The sequence below is a fragment of the Echiichthys vipera genome (genome assembly GCF_963691815.1).
Source record: "Echiichthys vipera genome assembly, chromosome: 11".
Taxonomy (NCBI): Eukaryota; Metazoa; Chordata; class Actinopteri; order Perciformes; family Trachinidae; genus Echiichthys; species Echiichthys vipera.
In genome coordinates, this window is record NC_139836.1 from 6,948,048 (window position 1) to 6,965,547 (window position 17,500).

Genomic DNA, 17,500 nt, shown 5'->3' on the forward strand with positions numbered 1-17,500 from the left:
CATATGTTTGTGTGTAGAAGGGGGGGTGGGGGGTGAGGGAAAAGCAACAAAGGGAACCAGAGAAGAAAACAGAAAGATTAGCGCCTGTGCACCAGTTGTTCTTGTTTGTTGTTGCTGCTTTTCCATCTTTGTTCTCATTTTCTTAATTGTCCGGCCTCATTATTAGATGAAAATTGATTCATTTTATTTACTTTTTTTTCTTTTCTTTTGTCTTCCTCTCCCTAAAAACACTTTGAGAAAAGGCCTCTGTTTGAGTACAAAGGAAGAATTAGGTGTGTGTACGTGAGGGTTTACACACAGGTGCCTATTTTCTTGTGTGTATGCACAACCGCGTGACACACACAGAAAGAGCTGCATTTTTCTGCTGAGGACAGAACAATGGAATTCTCTTTCTTTCTGTCTTTTTTTGTTTTTTGCAGTTTTCATCCATGTTTACAGAGAAACTCGCTTAGGAAGACGAATCACTGTCTCCAAAATGGCAGCCTCAGATAGAGTCGTGGAGGGACTAGGAGAGAGAAAAGAGAGGTATCTGACATCTGTTTGTTCAAGGAGAAACTGAAAGGGAGGGGGTGGGGGTGGTTGGTGGGGGTGACACTAAAAATGAATAGGCTGACAGAGAGAGAGAGAGATGGGCATTGAGAAATCATTTTACCATGTCAAGACCGACACATACAGGAGAGAGCCAGATGGTTTGCATTGGGTATACTTTGTGTGTGTGTGAGTATGTGTGTGTTTATGTGTGTTTGTGAGAGACAAGCAGTGTAATGAGGGAACAGACGAGACATCATGTAAATTAAATATGTCCAATCTCCGGCTCGGCTCTCAATCTTCACACAATTAAAAAAAATGCAACTTTCATTTATATTAGCCTAAAAAACACACACACACCCAAGGCACAAATGAGAGAACACAGGCAAGAAACACACACACACACAAACACATGCACACAAACACCCCTTGACATGCCGGCTCTGACAAGCGTAGCTGATGTGCACCACGAATGTGCATGGTAATAGGCCAATCAAAAATGCAAAACAATTGGCAATTACTGTGAGGACCTAATGGTCATTAGAATTTACAACTAGGTAATGAACTAAAGTCTGCCCACTGCATGCATATTCATAAAGCTATTTGAGCTTTGAAGATTAAAGTAGCGCTTAAAATTCAAATGAGCCCCCGCAAATGATCGGGAAAGTCAGCGCTGCTGCTGCTGCTGGTGGCGATGGGGGAGTTCCTTATACATATGTGGTGTGTGTGTGTGTTTGTGTGTGTGTGTGTGTGTGTGTGTGTGTGTGTGTGTGTGTGTGTGTGTGTGTGTTTGTGTGTGGATGTGTGTGTGTGTGTGTGTGTGTGTGTGTGTGTGTGTGTGTTTGTGTATGATTTTATTAAGCATTATCAAATGTAATATTCCTTAAAATGTGAGTTATGAACAAGTGTAATTAAGTGGTTTAACTTGAAAAAAGCTAATTTTTGCGTCATCATAAGATGGAGCTGAGTCTTTTCATTTGAGCTGACTTTTTAATGTAGATTTTTAAGTATTACAGGTGTAAGGAGAAAAAATAAAAACATAAACCTAATGTGGTACAACATCTGTCTTGTCGCTGGTGTACATTTGAGGCTACATGTGTGTTTGTGTGTGGATTAACCTGTTAGGATTTGGCACTGTGAATAAAATTGAATTGAATTGAATTGAATCCAGTTGTCATCAAACCATATACCGAAAAAAAAAAAAATGAAAAATGAAACATGTAAACTGCTTTTCAAAGATAACCATGCTAGTCCAAAATGTTACCTTTCATCAGGTAGGAATAACTGTTTTCTGTTTTGTGACAAAGCATCTTTGAGACAATCCACTATATTTTATTTTGAAGTACCACGTGGGCGTAAGTGACAACTTTACAGGGCAGCCAAGACAAACAATGACCATATGTTATCCTGACTTTTTCTTTTGTTAAATTCAATCTTTAATATTAAAACTAAAATATATAAAAATATATATTTTTCTATTTATTTATTTTTTAAGTGCACTTATGCTCTTCTTCTGTGCATTTACACCGAAATAATTCACTGTGTTCAGGTGTTTGGGGTTTTGATTAATAACTCTGGATTGGTTTAGTGCCCTTTTGGCAGTAGAAAGAGCTCATCACAAGCTTTTATTTTGATATGTAACTAATTTTCATCCAAAATTTTACTAACACACCTCTGGTTCTCACCCCCTTTATTGATGAATCTGTTATTATTTTGACAAATCTGTTACTACTTTCGTCATAACATGTGTGAAATGATGACAAATCACCATTGCAATTTCTCAGAGCCCGATGTGATGTCTTCACCTCTGACCCACGGTCTAAAATCCAAACGTATTCAGCTGAAACTGATAAAAAAGCAGCAAATTCTTCATTAGTCCCACATCTGTCAATCCACTTATTGATTCCTCTCTGGAACATTAACTCCTTCATTTTGTATCTGAAAAATTTATCAGATTTGGAGACATGTAGTTTCTTCCTGAAAAGCAACTTACTTGTTTAAAACAATCACATTGTCACTATAAATGACTGAGCTGGTGGAGCAGTGAGACGGTCACATTGTTAAATGGTTGTCTTGTCCTGCACGTTTGCACTGAGTTGTTAAAAAAAAAAAAAAAAAATGAACAAATGTCGAAAAAAACATGCTGCCTGGGATCAGGAGAATTACATATGTTATCCTGTTCTGAGGAGCACTTTGTTTGGCACTAAAAACGCCGCTGATTTGCTGAGAAGAAGGATGTAAAGTGGAAAAAGTGGTGGGAGTGAGAGAAAGAAGCAGGCTGACGCTCACAAGGCCAAAATAAAAGATTAGACCCACTCATATGTTGCTGTGCAGGCATTATATGTGCTCTACTACTGTATAACACACACACTGCATAATTATGTATGTGTGTGTGTGTGTGTGTGTGTGTGTGTGCGTGTGTGTGTGTGTGTGTATGTGTGCATGCGCGTGCGTGTGTGTGTGCTGCTATTCTGAAGTTGTAGTAGTAGTTCGGCCAAATGGGGAACATGAAACCAAAGCAAGGAGCCAGGCCTTTCCACACACATGTGTGCGCACACACACACACTGGCCACACACGTATTGCCAGCTCAGCCCTGTTAAACTTTACCAGAGGATGTCCTGCATCCACACTGCCAGCTCTCTCTCTCATACAGACACACACACACACACACACACACACACACACACACACACACACACACACACACACACACACACACACACACACAAATACACATGCACGCTGTACAAGTAATGACAGGTACATACAAAGAGAAGCACAAATGAACACATATCTGGCCAGTGAGATCTGAATATGTATGTGTGTGTGTGTGTGTGTGTGTGTGTGTGTGTATGTGTGTGTGTGTTTGTGTGTGTGTGTGTGTGTGTGTGTGTGTGTGTGTGTGTGTGTGTGTGTGTGTGTAGAGCCAGTCTGTAATCCAGTGGCCTATATAAATAAGCTTTGTAGTGTATAAACAGTTTTATGAACAGGCCTTCAACTGCCTTCAACATAATAAGAGAGCTGAGTTACATGTGCACCCCCTGAGCAGACCAAGCACAGTGTGTGTGTGTGTGTGTGTGTGTGTGTGTGTGTGTGTCTATGAGTGCACAGGAATAAACACACGCACACAGAGCGAGCAGCAAGTGAGCCAAAAACAGCAGCTTTCCCTCTTACCACGGAGGAGTGGATATAGCGTGGATGTCGAATCGCTCGCATAAACACGAAGAGCCAGATCAATAAACAATCCTTCATCACGGAGCGCGTAACGGCGGCCCGCTTGACGTCACGCACGTCCCTGACACACTGTCACCGCTGCCAGCACTGCAAGCTGGGAAATAACACTGGACCTTTTTATGTTTTATTGTTCTCTGCCGTTGTCATTGTTTTAAAAAACGGTTCACTGACCGCGATAATCTGGGAGATCGTTTTGCTTTCGACAGATCGGTCTCCATCTTTGGTCATTGTCGCTGCGGCACGTCTGCGCCCAGCTTCCCAGGGATCAGCTGTCAATCAAAGTGCGTGGGCAGCATGACGTCTTTCTCTTGGATTTTTATACCCTTTGATGTTGTTGTTGTCTGTTCAGTCGCGGTGGCAGTGATTGCTATTCATGCTCCTCATCTATTTATTCTATACCCGCCGCAACATGCAGAATGCATCACTTCCTGTGCATCCAGACAACTCGTCTGAGGAAAAGGCCCCAGCTACTGTTGTAACATCTTTCACCATTAAATAATGATAATCGTTAATCTAATTTGCATTGTAGAAAAAAAAAGTTCAACTCTTCCATCTTCCAACCGCTAATATAATAATAATGACACAGTCTATTGATCACCACAGGGTAACGCTCTTGTCTCTGCTCTTCCCCACTCCACAAGGCAAAGGTCACATTTGGAGAAGTAGTAGGAGTCAATTGCCTTGCTCAAAGGTACTTTAGCAGGTGCTGGGTTAACCCAGTCAATTAACGGGTACATTAACAGATTCTACACAGACAGATTTGTCTCGGTTAGTATGAGGAAACAGTTGTCTTCTGTGAATGGAAACCCTGATGATGTCTTTGTGATGTCATCAGGGTTATGTCATTGTAGGCCTGGACATTGATAACAGAACAAGCTGTCCTCTGTTTGAACATATACCTATGAAAAGCGCTGTAATTTGTATGTTATCCACTTGTTTATTGCTGTGAAAATTAGACCAGGAGCAAAGAAAGAAGTCAGGTGACGTAGTTTAGGAGCGTAGGGAGGAGGGCTGGGTGAGTCCTAAAAAATAGTTGCATTATGGGAAATGTAGGATCTATCATTTGTGGAGCTTGACCCATACTCATGACTATAACTACAACTATAACTGACAGTTCCTTTTATCACCTGTCTCTCATGAGTCCCCCAACTTTGTAAAAGTGCAATTTTAAATTGCTGGAGTATCCCTTTAAATAAAGAGCCAGGACAAAGGCAGACTTAGACTAATTCAGTGCGGCTGCCCTAATACTATCTTATGTAACAAAATATGGGTGTGTCTGAATGTGTGCGTGTGTGTGTGTGTGTGTGTGTGTGTGTGTGTGTGTGTGTGTGTGTGTGTGTGTGTGTGTGTGTGTGTGTGTGTGTGTGTGTGTGTGTGCGTGTGTGTGTGTGTGCTGTGTGCATTACCAAACAGGATAAAGGATAAATCAACAGGCTCACAGGTCTGGACTCTCCAGGCTCAGGCTCGAGAAAACAACTTGAAATTCACGTGAAGTGCTCCATATTCTATTTTGAGCAGTACAAAGCACTTCTTTTCACTCCTTGTTTTATTACTACGTCCAAAATTTGTCAGCAGTGAATTCCAAGTTTTTTGTTTCCGTCTGGATTGCAGACACGGTCTGCAAACACACACCCACACATATACAGCAAGACAATAATCAACAGTTCACTTCAGTCAATACGCCGTTTATGGAGTTTTTCTGAGTGCTGAATGTGAAACGCAGTGCAGCCTGTTGGCCTCAGTGGCACATTATTAGCTTTTCCAGTCATTCCGGCAGCCTGCTGTATGTATTATCCTGCTACTGATGTTCTCTGCACACACAAACATGTTTACATGCAGTAAGCTCATTCAAAATGCCGACACAGTCGGATTCTCGCTGCACTGAGAGAGAAATGCTGAAGTTCAAACGCTGCACTTGAGTCCACTAAATAAAATCTTACGTTGAGAAAGAAAGACAGAGCAACAATAGATTAGTAATGGCAGCCAGTGTGTGAAATCTCTTGGTAGACTTGCCGGGATGTGCTACAGCATGCAACACACACACACACACACACACACACACACACACACACACACACACACACACACACACACACACACACACACACACACACACACACACAAACACACACACACATAACATACTGTAATTGATTCAGTATCAATTGGCTGTCCCGGATTTGCATTGACTGCTAATGTTGCAGAGAGACAGATCCATGAGCCAAAAGAGAAAATTAAAAAAAGAAGAGGAGGGAGAGAATAGACATGAGATAGAGAGAGATCTGACACCGAGCCAGACAATGAATGGGTGTTAAAAATGCACTAATGTGTATTGAGGTGGGTAGCATTAGCCAGTGATGATAAGCTAATTGCTAATCACTAGATCATAGACTGACAATGCTCGTGTTACGAGGCTTCAAGCCAGCATGACTCTTCAGTGGGTACACCATAATGAAGGACTGACAACCAGATATTCGGCGGCGACATCACATTAGACATTCTGATTTATCACCATGCACGAGCATTGATAACATCTCTGTTAATGAGCTAATATTGCTAGGCTAATACAGTTTATCAGCCAATATTGCTAAAAAAAATATCAGTGGTCAATAAGATGAATAATTCCTTGTGCTGGCCACATATCAATTCCAGCATATTAACACACATATTAGGAGTGATTCTACACGGAGGAAAGGATTAAATCCTTGATGCTAATTGTGGGAAATCAATTGGCAAACTGGACAGCAGAAATTGTATTTACTGTAGAAATAATCCACAAAGAATTAATTCTTAATTTACTTTTTTTTTTACTTTTTCAATCACAACCACTTTGGGTTAAAATAAAAAGCGAGAGAGGGAGAGAAAGAGAGAGAGATACGACCATCCACTCACATAAATGTACACACACACACACACACCCACACACACACACACACACGCTAACCCCTCTCTTTTGAGACATTAGTGATGCTGTTTCTGAATGAGGGGCGCCTCAGGGATTATAATCAGAATTTTCATCTCAGTCAGGGATTAATAGAATAAATGGGCAAAGGAGAGAGCAAACCATGTGTGTGTGTGTGTGTGTGTGTGTGTGTGTGTGTGTGTGTGTGTGTGTGTGTGTGTGTGTGTGTGAGAGTGTGTGTGAGAGAAAGAGAGAGAGAGAGAGAGAGAGAGAGAGAGGGAGAGAGAGAGAGAGAGAGAGAGAGAGTTGGTGCGTGGTGTGGGTGGGCGGGTATGCTGCTTTTTTGCATCACTGATCGGCATTTTGCCTGTACAGTGCTCTCTCGCTCACACACACACACACACACACACACACACACACACACAAAAACACACACACGCACAGGTAATGTCTCGGCTCTCCTTGGTCGGAGCTGTTTGATATGTAAATAGCAGCGTTCCGGCACAAGTCTGACGCTTTGTGTTCCTCTGAGCCTCGCAGCAGCCAGAGGAGCTCTGTAGCACTCTGACCACAAACACTGATACACATTTTACAACAAGCAGACATACAGCCATCACATTACATAGGCAGATGCAAGGGGGGGGGGGGGGGGGGGCAAGCTGCAGCGATAAAGGGTGTCGGGTTTCCCACAATGTGCAATGAAAAATATTGTCAGAAGACAAGAAGAGTAATTGAAAATTATTTTACTGATTAAAATCCCGACAGATTGATGCTAAATTCAATTTCGGATATTGATGTTGATCACCAGCCTTGGTGGCAAATCTCAGGGGTACAAAAAAAAGGGGGGGGGGGATGAAATTGTGCTTTTTCTAAATCTGGCATTAATTTCTTGTTATTCTGGTCATTCGGATTTCTGACTGGCTTGAGCAGAGGCCTCACATACTGTAAGGAAACCTACGAGACACAGTGGAACGCCAAGCCAGCATTTACAAATAAGAAACACACGCGCATTCTTCCCTCGCCTCCTTTTTTTGTCATTAAGAATGCTTTTGGACTGCTGTAATCGCTCGCTGAAATTCCTGCAGATTTTTTTTTCCCTCTGCCTTTCACATATTTACTTCACCGTGACAGTTTGGGGTCAATTAGGATGAAAGCTGGGGTCGGGAAGGAAAATGCTGGCTTTAATTATCAGCTATCAGAATGGATGTGTTGCGTAAATCCAGCATGTGAGGTGATGTCTGTGCTGGTGTGAATCCAGTGGCTGAGAGAAGGGTCGTCCAAAAAAAGCAGTGATTAAAGAGGATGGATGTAAATAAAATGGTGCAGATGGATATTTTTAAAGCTGACTTTTTTTCCCTTCTCGGTTTAAAATTCCAAAAGGCAAACATTTAATAACGCTCGGCCTGTCTGCTGTTCAGCTTGACGTCAACATCGGACAAGATATATAACGCTGCTGTGCTGTTTTCTTCTCCTGTCTGAGTGTACAGCTGTTCCTACCAAGACGTTCCCACACACAACGCTATTGAAGCAACCAGACGCCTGTATTATGATGTAAATCGCTCTAATAACCTAGTTTAACTGGTGAGTGTCTGTGTGTGTGTGTGTGTGTGTGTGTGTGTGTGTGTGTGTGTGTGTGTGTGTGTGTGTGTGTGTGTGTGTGTGTGTGTGTGTGTGTGTGTGTGTGTGTGTGGGTGTGTGTGTGTGTGTGTGGGAGTGGGTGTTGAAATGTATAGTCCCTGTAGAGACACAAGAAAAAGAAAAAGTGTTGCAATAATTCCTTCCAGCTGACAAATAGTAGATAGATTTGTCTCCGACTGCCAAAGACCAAAGGTTAAAGGTCAAAGGCATCTTCTCATCTCCTTTTCCTCTTCCTATAAGTGTAAAACAATTGTGAAAACTGAGATCGGTTATGAAAAACGACCACCCAGTTTATTGAGCTTATTTCCTCAAGCCACTACTGACTCCGAAATGGAAAACAAACTGCAACATTTAGGATTCCTGAGCCGCATTCAACGAGCAAAGTGATAAAGTGTGTATTTTGCTAGTGTGTTTCCGCTGTTCTGCATCCCCACCCCCCCACCCCACCCCCCACCCCCTGTAACGGCTAATTTAGTACAGGCAGCCCGCCACTAAAAACTACTGCTAATTAAAATGCACAAGGAAGAAAAAAAATGGCACTGCAACAAATAATTAGTGGTGTTAAGACGCTTTGAATAAACGACTTTCCCTCTAAGAGAAAAACTAAAACTGGCTTTTCCCTCTCTCCGCTCGCCTCTTATTGCATTCTTGTACTGGGAAAAAGTGGACTGAAGGGAAGAGGAGAGATGAAACTGGAGGAAATATCATGCGTTTTACCTACGGACTTTGGTGTGGAGGTAAACTCGGAGAAAAGGGAAAAGAATGAAAGAGATGGAGAGCTGGGCTGCATTTAGTCGGGTAAGATGTGGCAGTGAGAGGGGGGAAACCACACTGAGAGCAGGACACATCTGCTTGGGCCACATGAGAGGGACACACACACACACACACACACACACATACACACACACACACACACACACACACAAACTGACACACACACGTTATGCAAGAACACACATTCTGCGCACCCAATCCCAGAAAGAGGCGACAGTTACTCCCCAGAAACACACAGTTTTCCCAACATCCAGTTCAGCAACTGATACTCCATCTGCCCACACACACACACACACACACACACACACACACACACACACACACACACACACACACACACTTAAACAATGGTCTCAAGTGTACAAACACACTGACCAGTGTTACCACAAAGTCAAGGTCACCCGTGTCTCTTTGCTATTGGCTTCTGGGATTTGATCACCATGGCCAAACTGGGTAATCTGGGAAAACACACATTCACTGACACACACTTTCTGCATCATGAGAGGACAGTTGGTCACACTGGGGTTGATTATTACATCCACTATGTCTCTGTCTCTCACACACATAAACATACACACTTCCCTTTACACTAGTCGGTAAAGACAGAAGACTATTCACATACAAACACACACACACACACACACACACACACACACGGAGAGAGAAAGCCATCCTAAATCAAACCAGTGTGTGTTCTTGCTTTTGTGGCAGCTGTAAAAAAACAGAACAGAGGCGTATTCTCTCGGGTTTCCTCCCCACCTGTGACGCCCCCTCTGTTGTTGTTTGTCTGACAACAGTCACCCCACCCATCCACCTCATCCCATTTCACAAACTAGTCTCAGCCAATCAGATTTCTCACCTTAACAAGGATTGGCATGTGTGTTTGTGTCTCCCCTAAAAACCTTGCGCTCTCACTATAGCCTCAACAAGGTTTGGATGGAGATCATGGGAAACATGTAGGCTAGACTATGCTGGCTTGCCGTACCACAACACACCCACAATGCGTCGACGAAACTAAACCTGACGTTGCAGAAAACACACACCGCAAATATAAACCCATTCAGGGCAACACACACACCCAAAATGACAATGTACCAATGAGAAGAGTAGAATGTGGAAGTTCAAAGCTGCTTCTGACTTCAGAAACTGTTTAGAGGACTGCTTATTGTCTATTTGTGAATATTCTTTCAATGTCATTCACACAACAGCCGACACACAGGCATAATCCCATCCTCTACGTACACACTTGGCAGCCACTGCCTCAGTAAACCTGCTCTTAATTTGAGCACCGCTTGCAGCTGTGGTCAAATCCAGATAAAAGTGATGTATGTTGGTGGGTGTGGAAGCAGGTCTGGTTACCTGGTAGGGGCTCCTGTTTGGGGCAAATCCCCCGGGGCAATGAGAAGCGATCCTCATCATCATCTGCCAGTGTGGCCTGGACGCCCACTTCCACGGGCCTCCGACTGCGCAGGGGGCCAAATGCAGGCGATGGGGTGAGGGCCAGGCCCGGGGAGGGTGAGGGCGGCTTGTCCAGCCCCCGGCCCCCAGTCAGGCAGGGCGGCCCATGGCATCTCTTTCTCTTGTGCTCGATGAAGAGCAGGATGTCCGCCAGGGGGAAGGTGGCTTGGCACTGGCCGCAGGTCAGCAGGTCCTGCTCCAGAGAGGGGTGAGCGTCATGATTCAGCCGGGCTAACCGCCCCACATTGGAGCCCGGGTGGTGCCCGTTGAGGCTGCCGCTCTCCTCTGAGTGCTCAGAGCAGCGTTCCGACAGCTCCTCCGACGAGACAACGGCCGTGGAGAGGGGTTCGGCTGCTGGCGAGGCAGAGTGGGGGAACCAGTGCAGAGGAAGAGGGAGAAGAAGAGGGGGGTGGGTGGAAAGAAGAGGAGATTAGAAGGTGATGCTTACTCTCAGCAAAAAGACATGTTTATATTTTCTTTTGTCTCTTGTAATTTAAACCCATTGATGCACTTATTTGTGGGAATAAATGACAAGAGAAAGGAGGACAAAACATTTTTCTGTCTGTCACATAGAGGATCACAGTTAAAGAGTCAAAGCTAAGCACAACCCTGGCATGTGGTGCACACAATAAGGGGGTGAGAAATTGTGCCTTGTAATGAAAGAAATGCATGTAATGCAGGGGAAATGATTACAACGCAAGCTGATCTGAATCACACATCATAAGAATAAATGGTGGGAAAGAATATCCTGAATAGCTGCAAAGCTCCAATCAGATTCCTAAAAGATAACAATTTCATAGCCAATGACAGGGGAAGCTTAGAAAATGATAGTTAAACACAGCATTCACCAAAAAAAACTAAATATGTGGATGAGTTTGACCTGCCTAACCTTGTTTGTACAGGTTTTGATCCTGTAATCAGCAGAAGGGAAAACTGTCACAAACATGTCCAACATAATGTGCCGGGGAAAGAGAAGGGAAGGGAAGCGGCACAGAGAGTGTGTGTGTCTGTGAGAGGGAAAACTCTTCCCTCGGCCTCGATTACATGTGCCTGACTTATAGTTCTTAGATAGCAGCCGCTTGTACAACAGGAAATCACCCCAAAATGAGCCGTTCAACCCCATTCCTCAGCCCTCCGAGGCCGGATTAACTCCTGACTACTTTTTTAAGAAGCCTTTTGTCAAGCTCCAACCATCCTGCCTGCAGTGGAGGGAGAGGAGTGTGAACAGAGCAGCCCGCTGAATTAGAGAAGCAAAACGGGAGAACATAATTCACCGTCCCTCTTTTAAAGGAAATCTTCCAGTCCAAGGTGACGAGTCTGACTCTGCGCTAGCCGCCTAATGCATGTTGACCTTCTTTACTCAGCCGCCAATTTCACATTTTAATGAACTTAAAACCACTGAGAATCAAAAAATAGATTTTAATTTTCACTGTCTGGGTGATTGGGACAGATTTTGTCTGATAAAAGGGATAGGGTTCCTGTGTTACAGAGTGTGTGTGTGTGTGTGTGTGGGGGGGGGGGGGGGGTGCAAAAGTGTGTGTGTTTGAGAGAGAGAAGGAGAGCAAAAGAGAGGGAGAGATAGGGTCTGAATGGACTACATCCCCTCAAGGAAATATCATTTGAACGACGCAATCCTGCACGACATCTGTGCGCAAACGGGGACATGGAGATAACATGATACATTCCTAGCTTGCACCAACACCACCACCTCCACCCCCCATACCTTATCAACACCCCCCCCCCCCCATCCTCCTCCTTCTCCTTCTCCCCATTCTTCTAAAACAAAACAACAACCAAAATCAAATGAAAGCTGCATAAGCCCCTCACCTCTAAAGGTGAACTCAAGAGTGGATATCCGAGGATTTGGAGAAAAAAAATGTGTTACATTTAATGGAGCATGAGCAGGGAGGGTAAGAGACCTAAATATGATTCTAAAAAATAAAATACAGATCAGGTCTTAATCACTAATTTGTATGTGTTTTTAAAGCAGTGCAAAGAGAAGCAAAAAGGAGGATAATGTGTCAGAAAATATCAAAACATTCAATCATATTTCAGTAAAGAGAAAAATAACAACAACAAAAAAATAAATGAAGGTTTAAATGTTCCCTCAAGTATAAATCTTTTTTTGGTTAAAATTTCCACCTGTCTGATAAATCTATAAATCACTTACAAGAAAACTTAACTTTGGGAAGACTGGCTCTCTAAATGAACACTTTTAAATAGATTTCCATTTTGGCAAAGATATTGAAAAAACTGATAATGTAATTTAATCTGGAGGATGAAATGGAGAGTTTAAACAGTGGAAAACACACTCAAAAGTCTACAATTGACTACTTAAATTCAGCCTGATCATGCTGTTACAAAGCAAACACTAGGAAATGCAGCATTTGCTAAATAATCTAATAAATATATATATATATTTGTAAAAAATAAATATATATATATATATATAGAGAGAGAGAGAGAAAAAATAAACGAGACATAATCACAGATGCTTGTTTGCTTGAGAGGGACAGGCCAGATGCTGTGTTCTATGTGTAAGAAATGTGAATGTGTAAACTAAATGAAATGTGTGTGTGTGTGTGTGTGTGTGTGTGTGTGTGTGTGTGTGTGTGTGTGTGTGTGTGTGTGTGTGTGTGGTGTGTGTGTGTGTGTGTGTGTGTGTGTGTGTGTGTGTGTGTGTGTGTGTGTGTGTTCTGTAAGCTTTAAGGGGGTAAAAGTCGAGGTGTGCACGCATATTACAGTGGAGCTGCTTATGCTGTTTGCAGCCCGCATGTATGTAAAAATGTGATGCGCAAATAAGGAGATACAGGGAGAGAAGGTGGGTTTGAGGTGATGAAGAGGAATTGCAGATTTGGAGACGGGTGGGGTTTTTTTTTTTGGGGGGGGTGGGGGGTCCTCCCTCCCCATGTCTTGTATACTCTCCCTTTATTCTAAAGAGATCGCCAAATAGTAGCCCGTGTACATAGGGGTGGCATGAAACTGATCAGGTTGAAGTTCGGGGCTGGATTTTCTGATCGCGCTCTGCCTCCTAGCGACGGCACATGGCCATGGTGACTGCGCTGTCACCCACCCTGGGCCACACACAAACACACACAAACACACACACACACACACAGAGACTAAGATACATACGCTATCTCGTAACCAAACACAGACAGCCAGTCAACATACCGAAATTCCGAAACATAATCAGGCACTGATGCCTAAAGATGCCCAAATATCTTCATGGTTTATGTTTTAAAGAGCCACTTAGAGCGCCGCTAAAATATTGCGAGGCTGCGTACAGTGCGGCACATGGTGCGGCGATAAGAGCCACTTTGCTCCGCAGTTTCCAAACAGACGTATCTGCTCACTCGTCACACACTTATATGTTTAATAAAGGTGAAGTAATGAAGCGTCGGTTGTGAATAAACGCCGTGCGTAAAGGCTGATACCGTCGTTTCAACTAAACATTGTTGGAATTTGATCGCTTTTCCTCACAAGCTGCAGCTGCAACACACCAATATTTAGGTCTTACCTTAACTGTACACGAAGCTTTAGAATCCTAAGTTAGATATTTTTTTTCTTGGTCCAAATTCGACTTGATAAGACAAATATCAAAAAAGGCGATAGTACTAAATGTGCTGCATGTTATCCTGTTGCTGGTTCTTGTCTCTAACTCTGCTGTCTGTTTTTAGAAAGAAAGAAAGAAAGAAAGAAGCTCCTCGTCTAAACGAAACATCATTAAACAGCCTTTACATAAGAGCCATTAGGATTTATAAGTGTGTAAAAATAAATCGATTTGTGTTGTCTGTAGTGCGGGGCTGCTGATAGAGGGAGGCAGTTGTAAACAGTCGGACACGAGATTTTTCCTCTCGATCCAAAAATCCACCTCCAAGTTTTTTCCCCCTGAAAATAATCCAAAAATAGAACGAGAGAGAGATCAGATGAAAAACCTGCCCGTAGAGCTATCAGACAGCGATATTCCGGGGGGTTATTTCTCCACGAAGCTCCGCGGAGAGGACGCGCTCTGCTTACCGGGAGCCCTGCGCGTTTCCAGTGACCGGAGCGACCGTGGGGGCACCGGAGCCACAGCGAGTGCATCTAACAGCCTATGAATGCACATTCTTACCGTGTATGAGAGAAGCAGTAACCGGTGTATATCTACACACAAAACTTTTTCTCTCTCTTTAGAGCTTTTGGCATCTCTGAGCGGCTTTTACGCACGGAGCTGTCGCACTTTCTCTCCACACTGTTAAGTCCAGTTGACCGCGGGTCCGAGCGGTCCGTCCGGTGTCCACAAGCTCCTGCTTTGCTGCCTTTCCCACCACCCCCTCTTTGCTGAATGAAATGAAAGGGAGTCAGAAGTGACATTTTCTGTCTTTTTGCATCTACTTACGCGAAAAATCCCGTTTGCTTAAGTGCTGGGGTTTGCCTTGCTTGCGGCGAGACATGGTGGCTGGCGGCGGCGTTCAGCGCGGATCACATCGGGGAGAGCCGGGGTTAGAGAGGAGACTCCGGTGGGGCAAAGAATATCTTCATCCAACGCCTTTGACATCCACAAGGAGAAAAAATAAAAAATAAATTAGAAATAATACAAAGATGGCGCGGAGGCGAAGATGGATCGCGGGATCGCCGTCATGGCTTTTTTGAGAAAGGAGAGCAGAGAAAAAAGAGAGAGAGTGAGAGAGAGGTAGATGGAGAGAGAGAGAAGGGGAGAGAGATGGAAAAAATGGCAAAAGCCCCCCCCCCCTCCTCCCCCCGCCAACCCTCCCCTCACCACCCCCCACCCCCACCCCCCCTGAGCTGTGCAAGTTCAAGTGCACGGACGTGACGTTCCCGGCGAACTTGAACGTCAGGCGATGGACGGACACCCGACATACAAAAACATGGGCAGGGCCGAGGCACCCGGGTGGGAGTGGGAGTGGGAGGAGGGACGGACCGGGACGCGCAATAACAACACCAATGGACGGTCATTAGAGAGAGAGGAGGGGGGGGGGTGAGGGAGGGGGGCTGGACATGAGAAATAGACCCAGTGGAAGCCAATGGACACAGAGATCAGGGGGGCCGGACAAGAGGCTCTTAGAGGGAGGGAGGAGTGTGTGTGTGTGTGTGTGTGTGTGTGTGTGTGTGTGTGTGTGTGTGTGTGTGTGTGTGTGTGTGTGTGTGTGTGTGTGTGTGTGTGTGTGTGTGTGTGTGTGTGTGTGTGTGTGTGTGTGTGTGTGTGTGTGTGTGAGAAGAAGAAAGAGAGAGAGAGAGGGAGAGAGAGCGGCAGAGATGTCTAATGAAAGCAATATGCAGAGAGACAGAGGGAGAGAGAGAGAGAGGTGGACGCAAAACAGGGCAAGGGAAGCCGCGGACAGGAGCTCACTGGAGGGGGGCGGATATGATGCTGCCGCGTGCACTACAGACCCGAGGAGAGCGCGTGTGCGTGCGTGTGAACAAAGTCTGTCTCATGTGGTGGCCGTCGTTTCTGTCTGAGAAAAGCGCGCTACGCTGCCCACAAGCTCACCTGGACGTGCGTGTGTGTGTGTGCACATGCGTGATTCCTTAAAGCGCGTGCGCATAAAGGCTGCAGATAGATAGAAAGAAAGAAGAAAAGAAAGAAAGAAGAGCACGTCTGTGTTAAAATGACAAGAAGCGCAGCAAACTATCCGCTTGCAGCAAACAGGACGAGCAGGTTGAGCGAGCAACAGAAATACAGACACGGGCTATAACCTGGGTGTCTTCACGTGTTCCTTTACATATTCACTGTGGCCGCAAACACCTCCGCTTACATAGAGTGAAACAATGACAGAACATATGTATTATTATACACCTGGCATTGAATTCTATCTAAAATCTGTTTCATTAGAGCGTTTTTACACTTTGATTTATTAGGTTTAATCATGAGCTACGCTGTACCCAACTCTGGTGCGTACTTATTTGTAACGTACAATCATAGCAAAAAGCATTTTTACAACCTCAGGAAAAAGTTGAACTGGTATATTATTATATTATTCTAAGAGAGCAGACGATTCCATATGTGATCTTAAGGTCTGAGTCACTTATACTTGTGCCATTCCGTTGTGAATAACGCTCAGTCTGTGTGTACGCCGAGTGAATGTCTGTATTGGGGGGGGGGGGGGGGGGGCACTATAGGGTCCAAAGCCCCTCTGCCTGTCTGTCTCTGTATCTGTCTGCGTGAAATCCACACTGCAGCCCCAGTACAAGACCGTGGGAGTGCGAGCGGGCACATAAGCGCCCCGTGTAATAACTTTCAGATGTGCCTCAGGTTCGAGCTGCATACGGTACAGGGGAGGGTGTGTTGATGGGGAGGGGGTGGGGAGCTGGAGAGGAGTAGAAGGAGGAGAAAGAAGAAGCAGAAGAAGAAAAAGAGGAAGAAGAAGAAAAAGAGGAGGAGGAGGATGAGGAGGAGGAGGAGGAGGGGGAAGAGATTGTATATACTCTTGTAATAAAGGGGGTTTGGTAATATAAGACGCGGGGCTTTAAACGGCAAAGTCGCTGCGCAGCCCGACGCGCTCCTGGTTTTTAAGAACGCAGTATATGAAGTGAGGAAACACGGCGCAAAAAAAAACAAAAAACAAAATGGGAAGAAGAGAGCCGCTGGTGCTGCGTGGACGAGGTGGAAGAGAGGGAAGGGATGGTACAGATGGAGAAGGCGGAGAGATTCACCGGGAGAGCGGGAGCAGTAGAAGCAAAAAAAGCGGCTGCGGTGGCTGCGGCGGCGGAGGCTCCAGAAGAAGAAGCCCGGAGCAGGAGCTGCAGTGGCGGCAGCGGCAGCGGCGACTCTTGTGGTGCTTCAGAGACCTGGAGTTACGCGCACTGACCGAAGAGGACGCGCACTTAATACCGAGGGGGTGGGGGGTGGTGGTGGAGGGAGCCAAGACAGAAAGAGGAGGAGGAGAAGGAGAAGGAGGGAGATGATGGGAGAGAGACAGAGAGAGAGAGAAAGAGAGAGAGAGAGAAGCCAGAGGAGTGGA

The 17,500-nt window shown here is 44.8% G+C and overlaps 1 protein-coding gene across 3 annotated transcripts in view; it reads right to left on the minus strand.

The window, feature by feature from the left end:
• Window positions 1-15,149, minus strand: part of bcl11aa (BCL11 transcription factor A a) — a 53,296-nt gene extending 38,147 nt beyond the window's left edge. For 2 of the 3 annotated variants that reach the window (XM_083923300.1, XM_083923298.1), the window contains exons 1-2: window positions 14,917-15,149; window positions 10,437-10,889 (exon numbers count right to left, since the gene is read on the minus strand). In XM_083923300.1, coding sequence (XP_083779426.1) covers window positions 10,437-10,889; window positions 14,917-14,971 — 508 coding nt within the window. In that variant the 5' untranslated portion in view covers window positions 14,972-15,149. The remainder of the gene's footprint in view (window positions 1-10,436; window positions 10,890-14,916) is intronic. The other variant, XM_083923299.1, reaches the window with a different exon arrangement.
• Window positions 15,150-17,500: the final 2,351 nt, after the last annotated feature.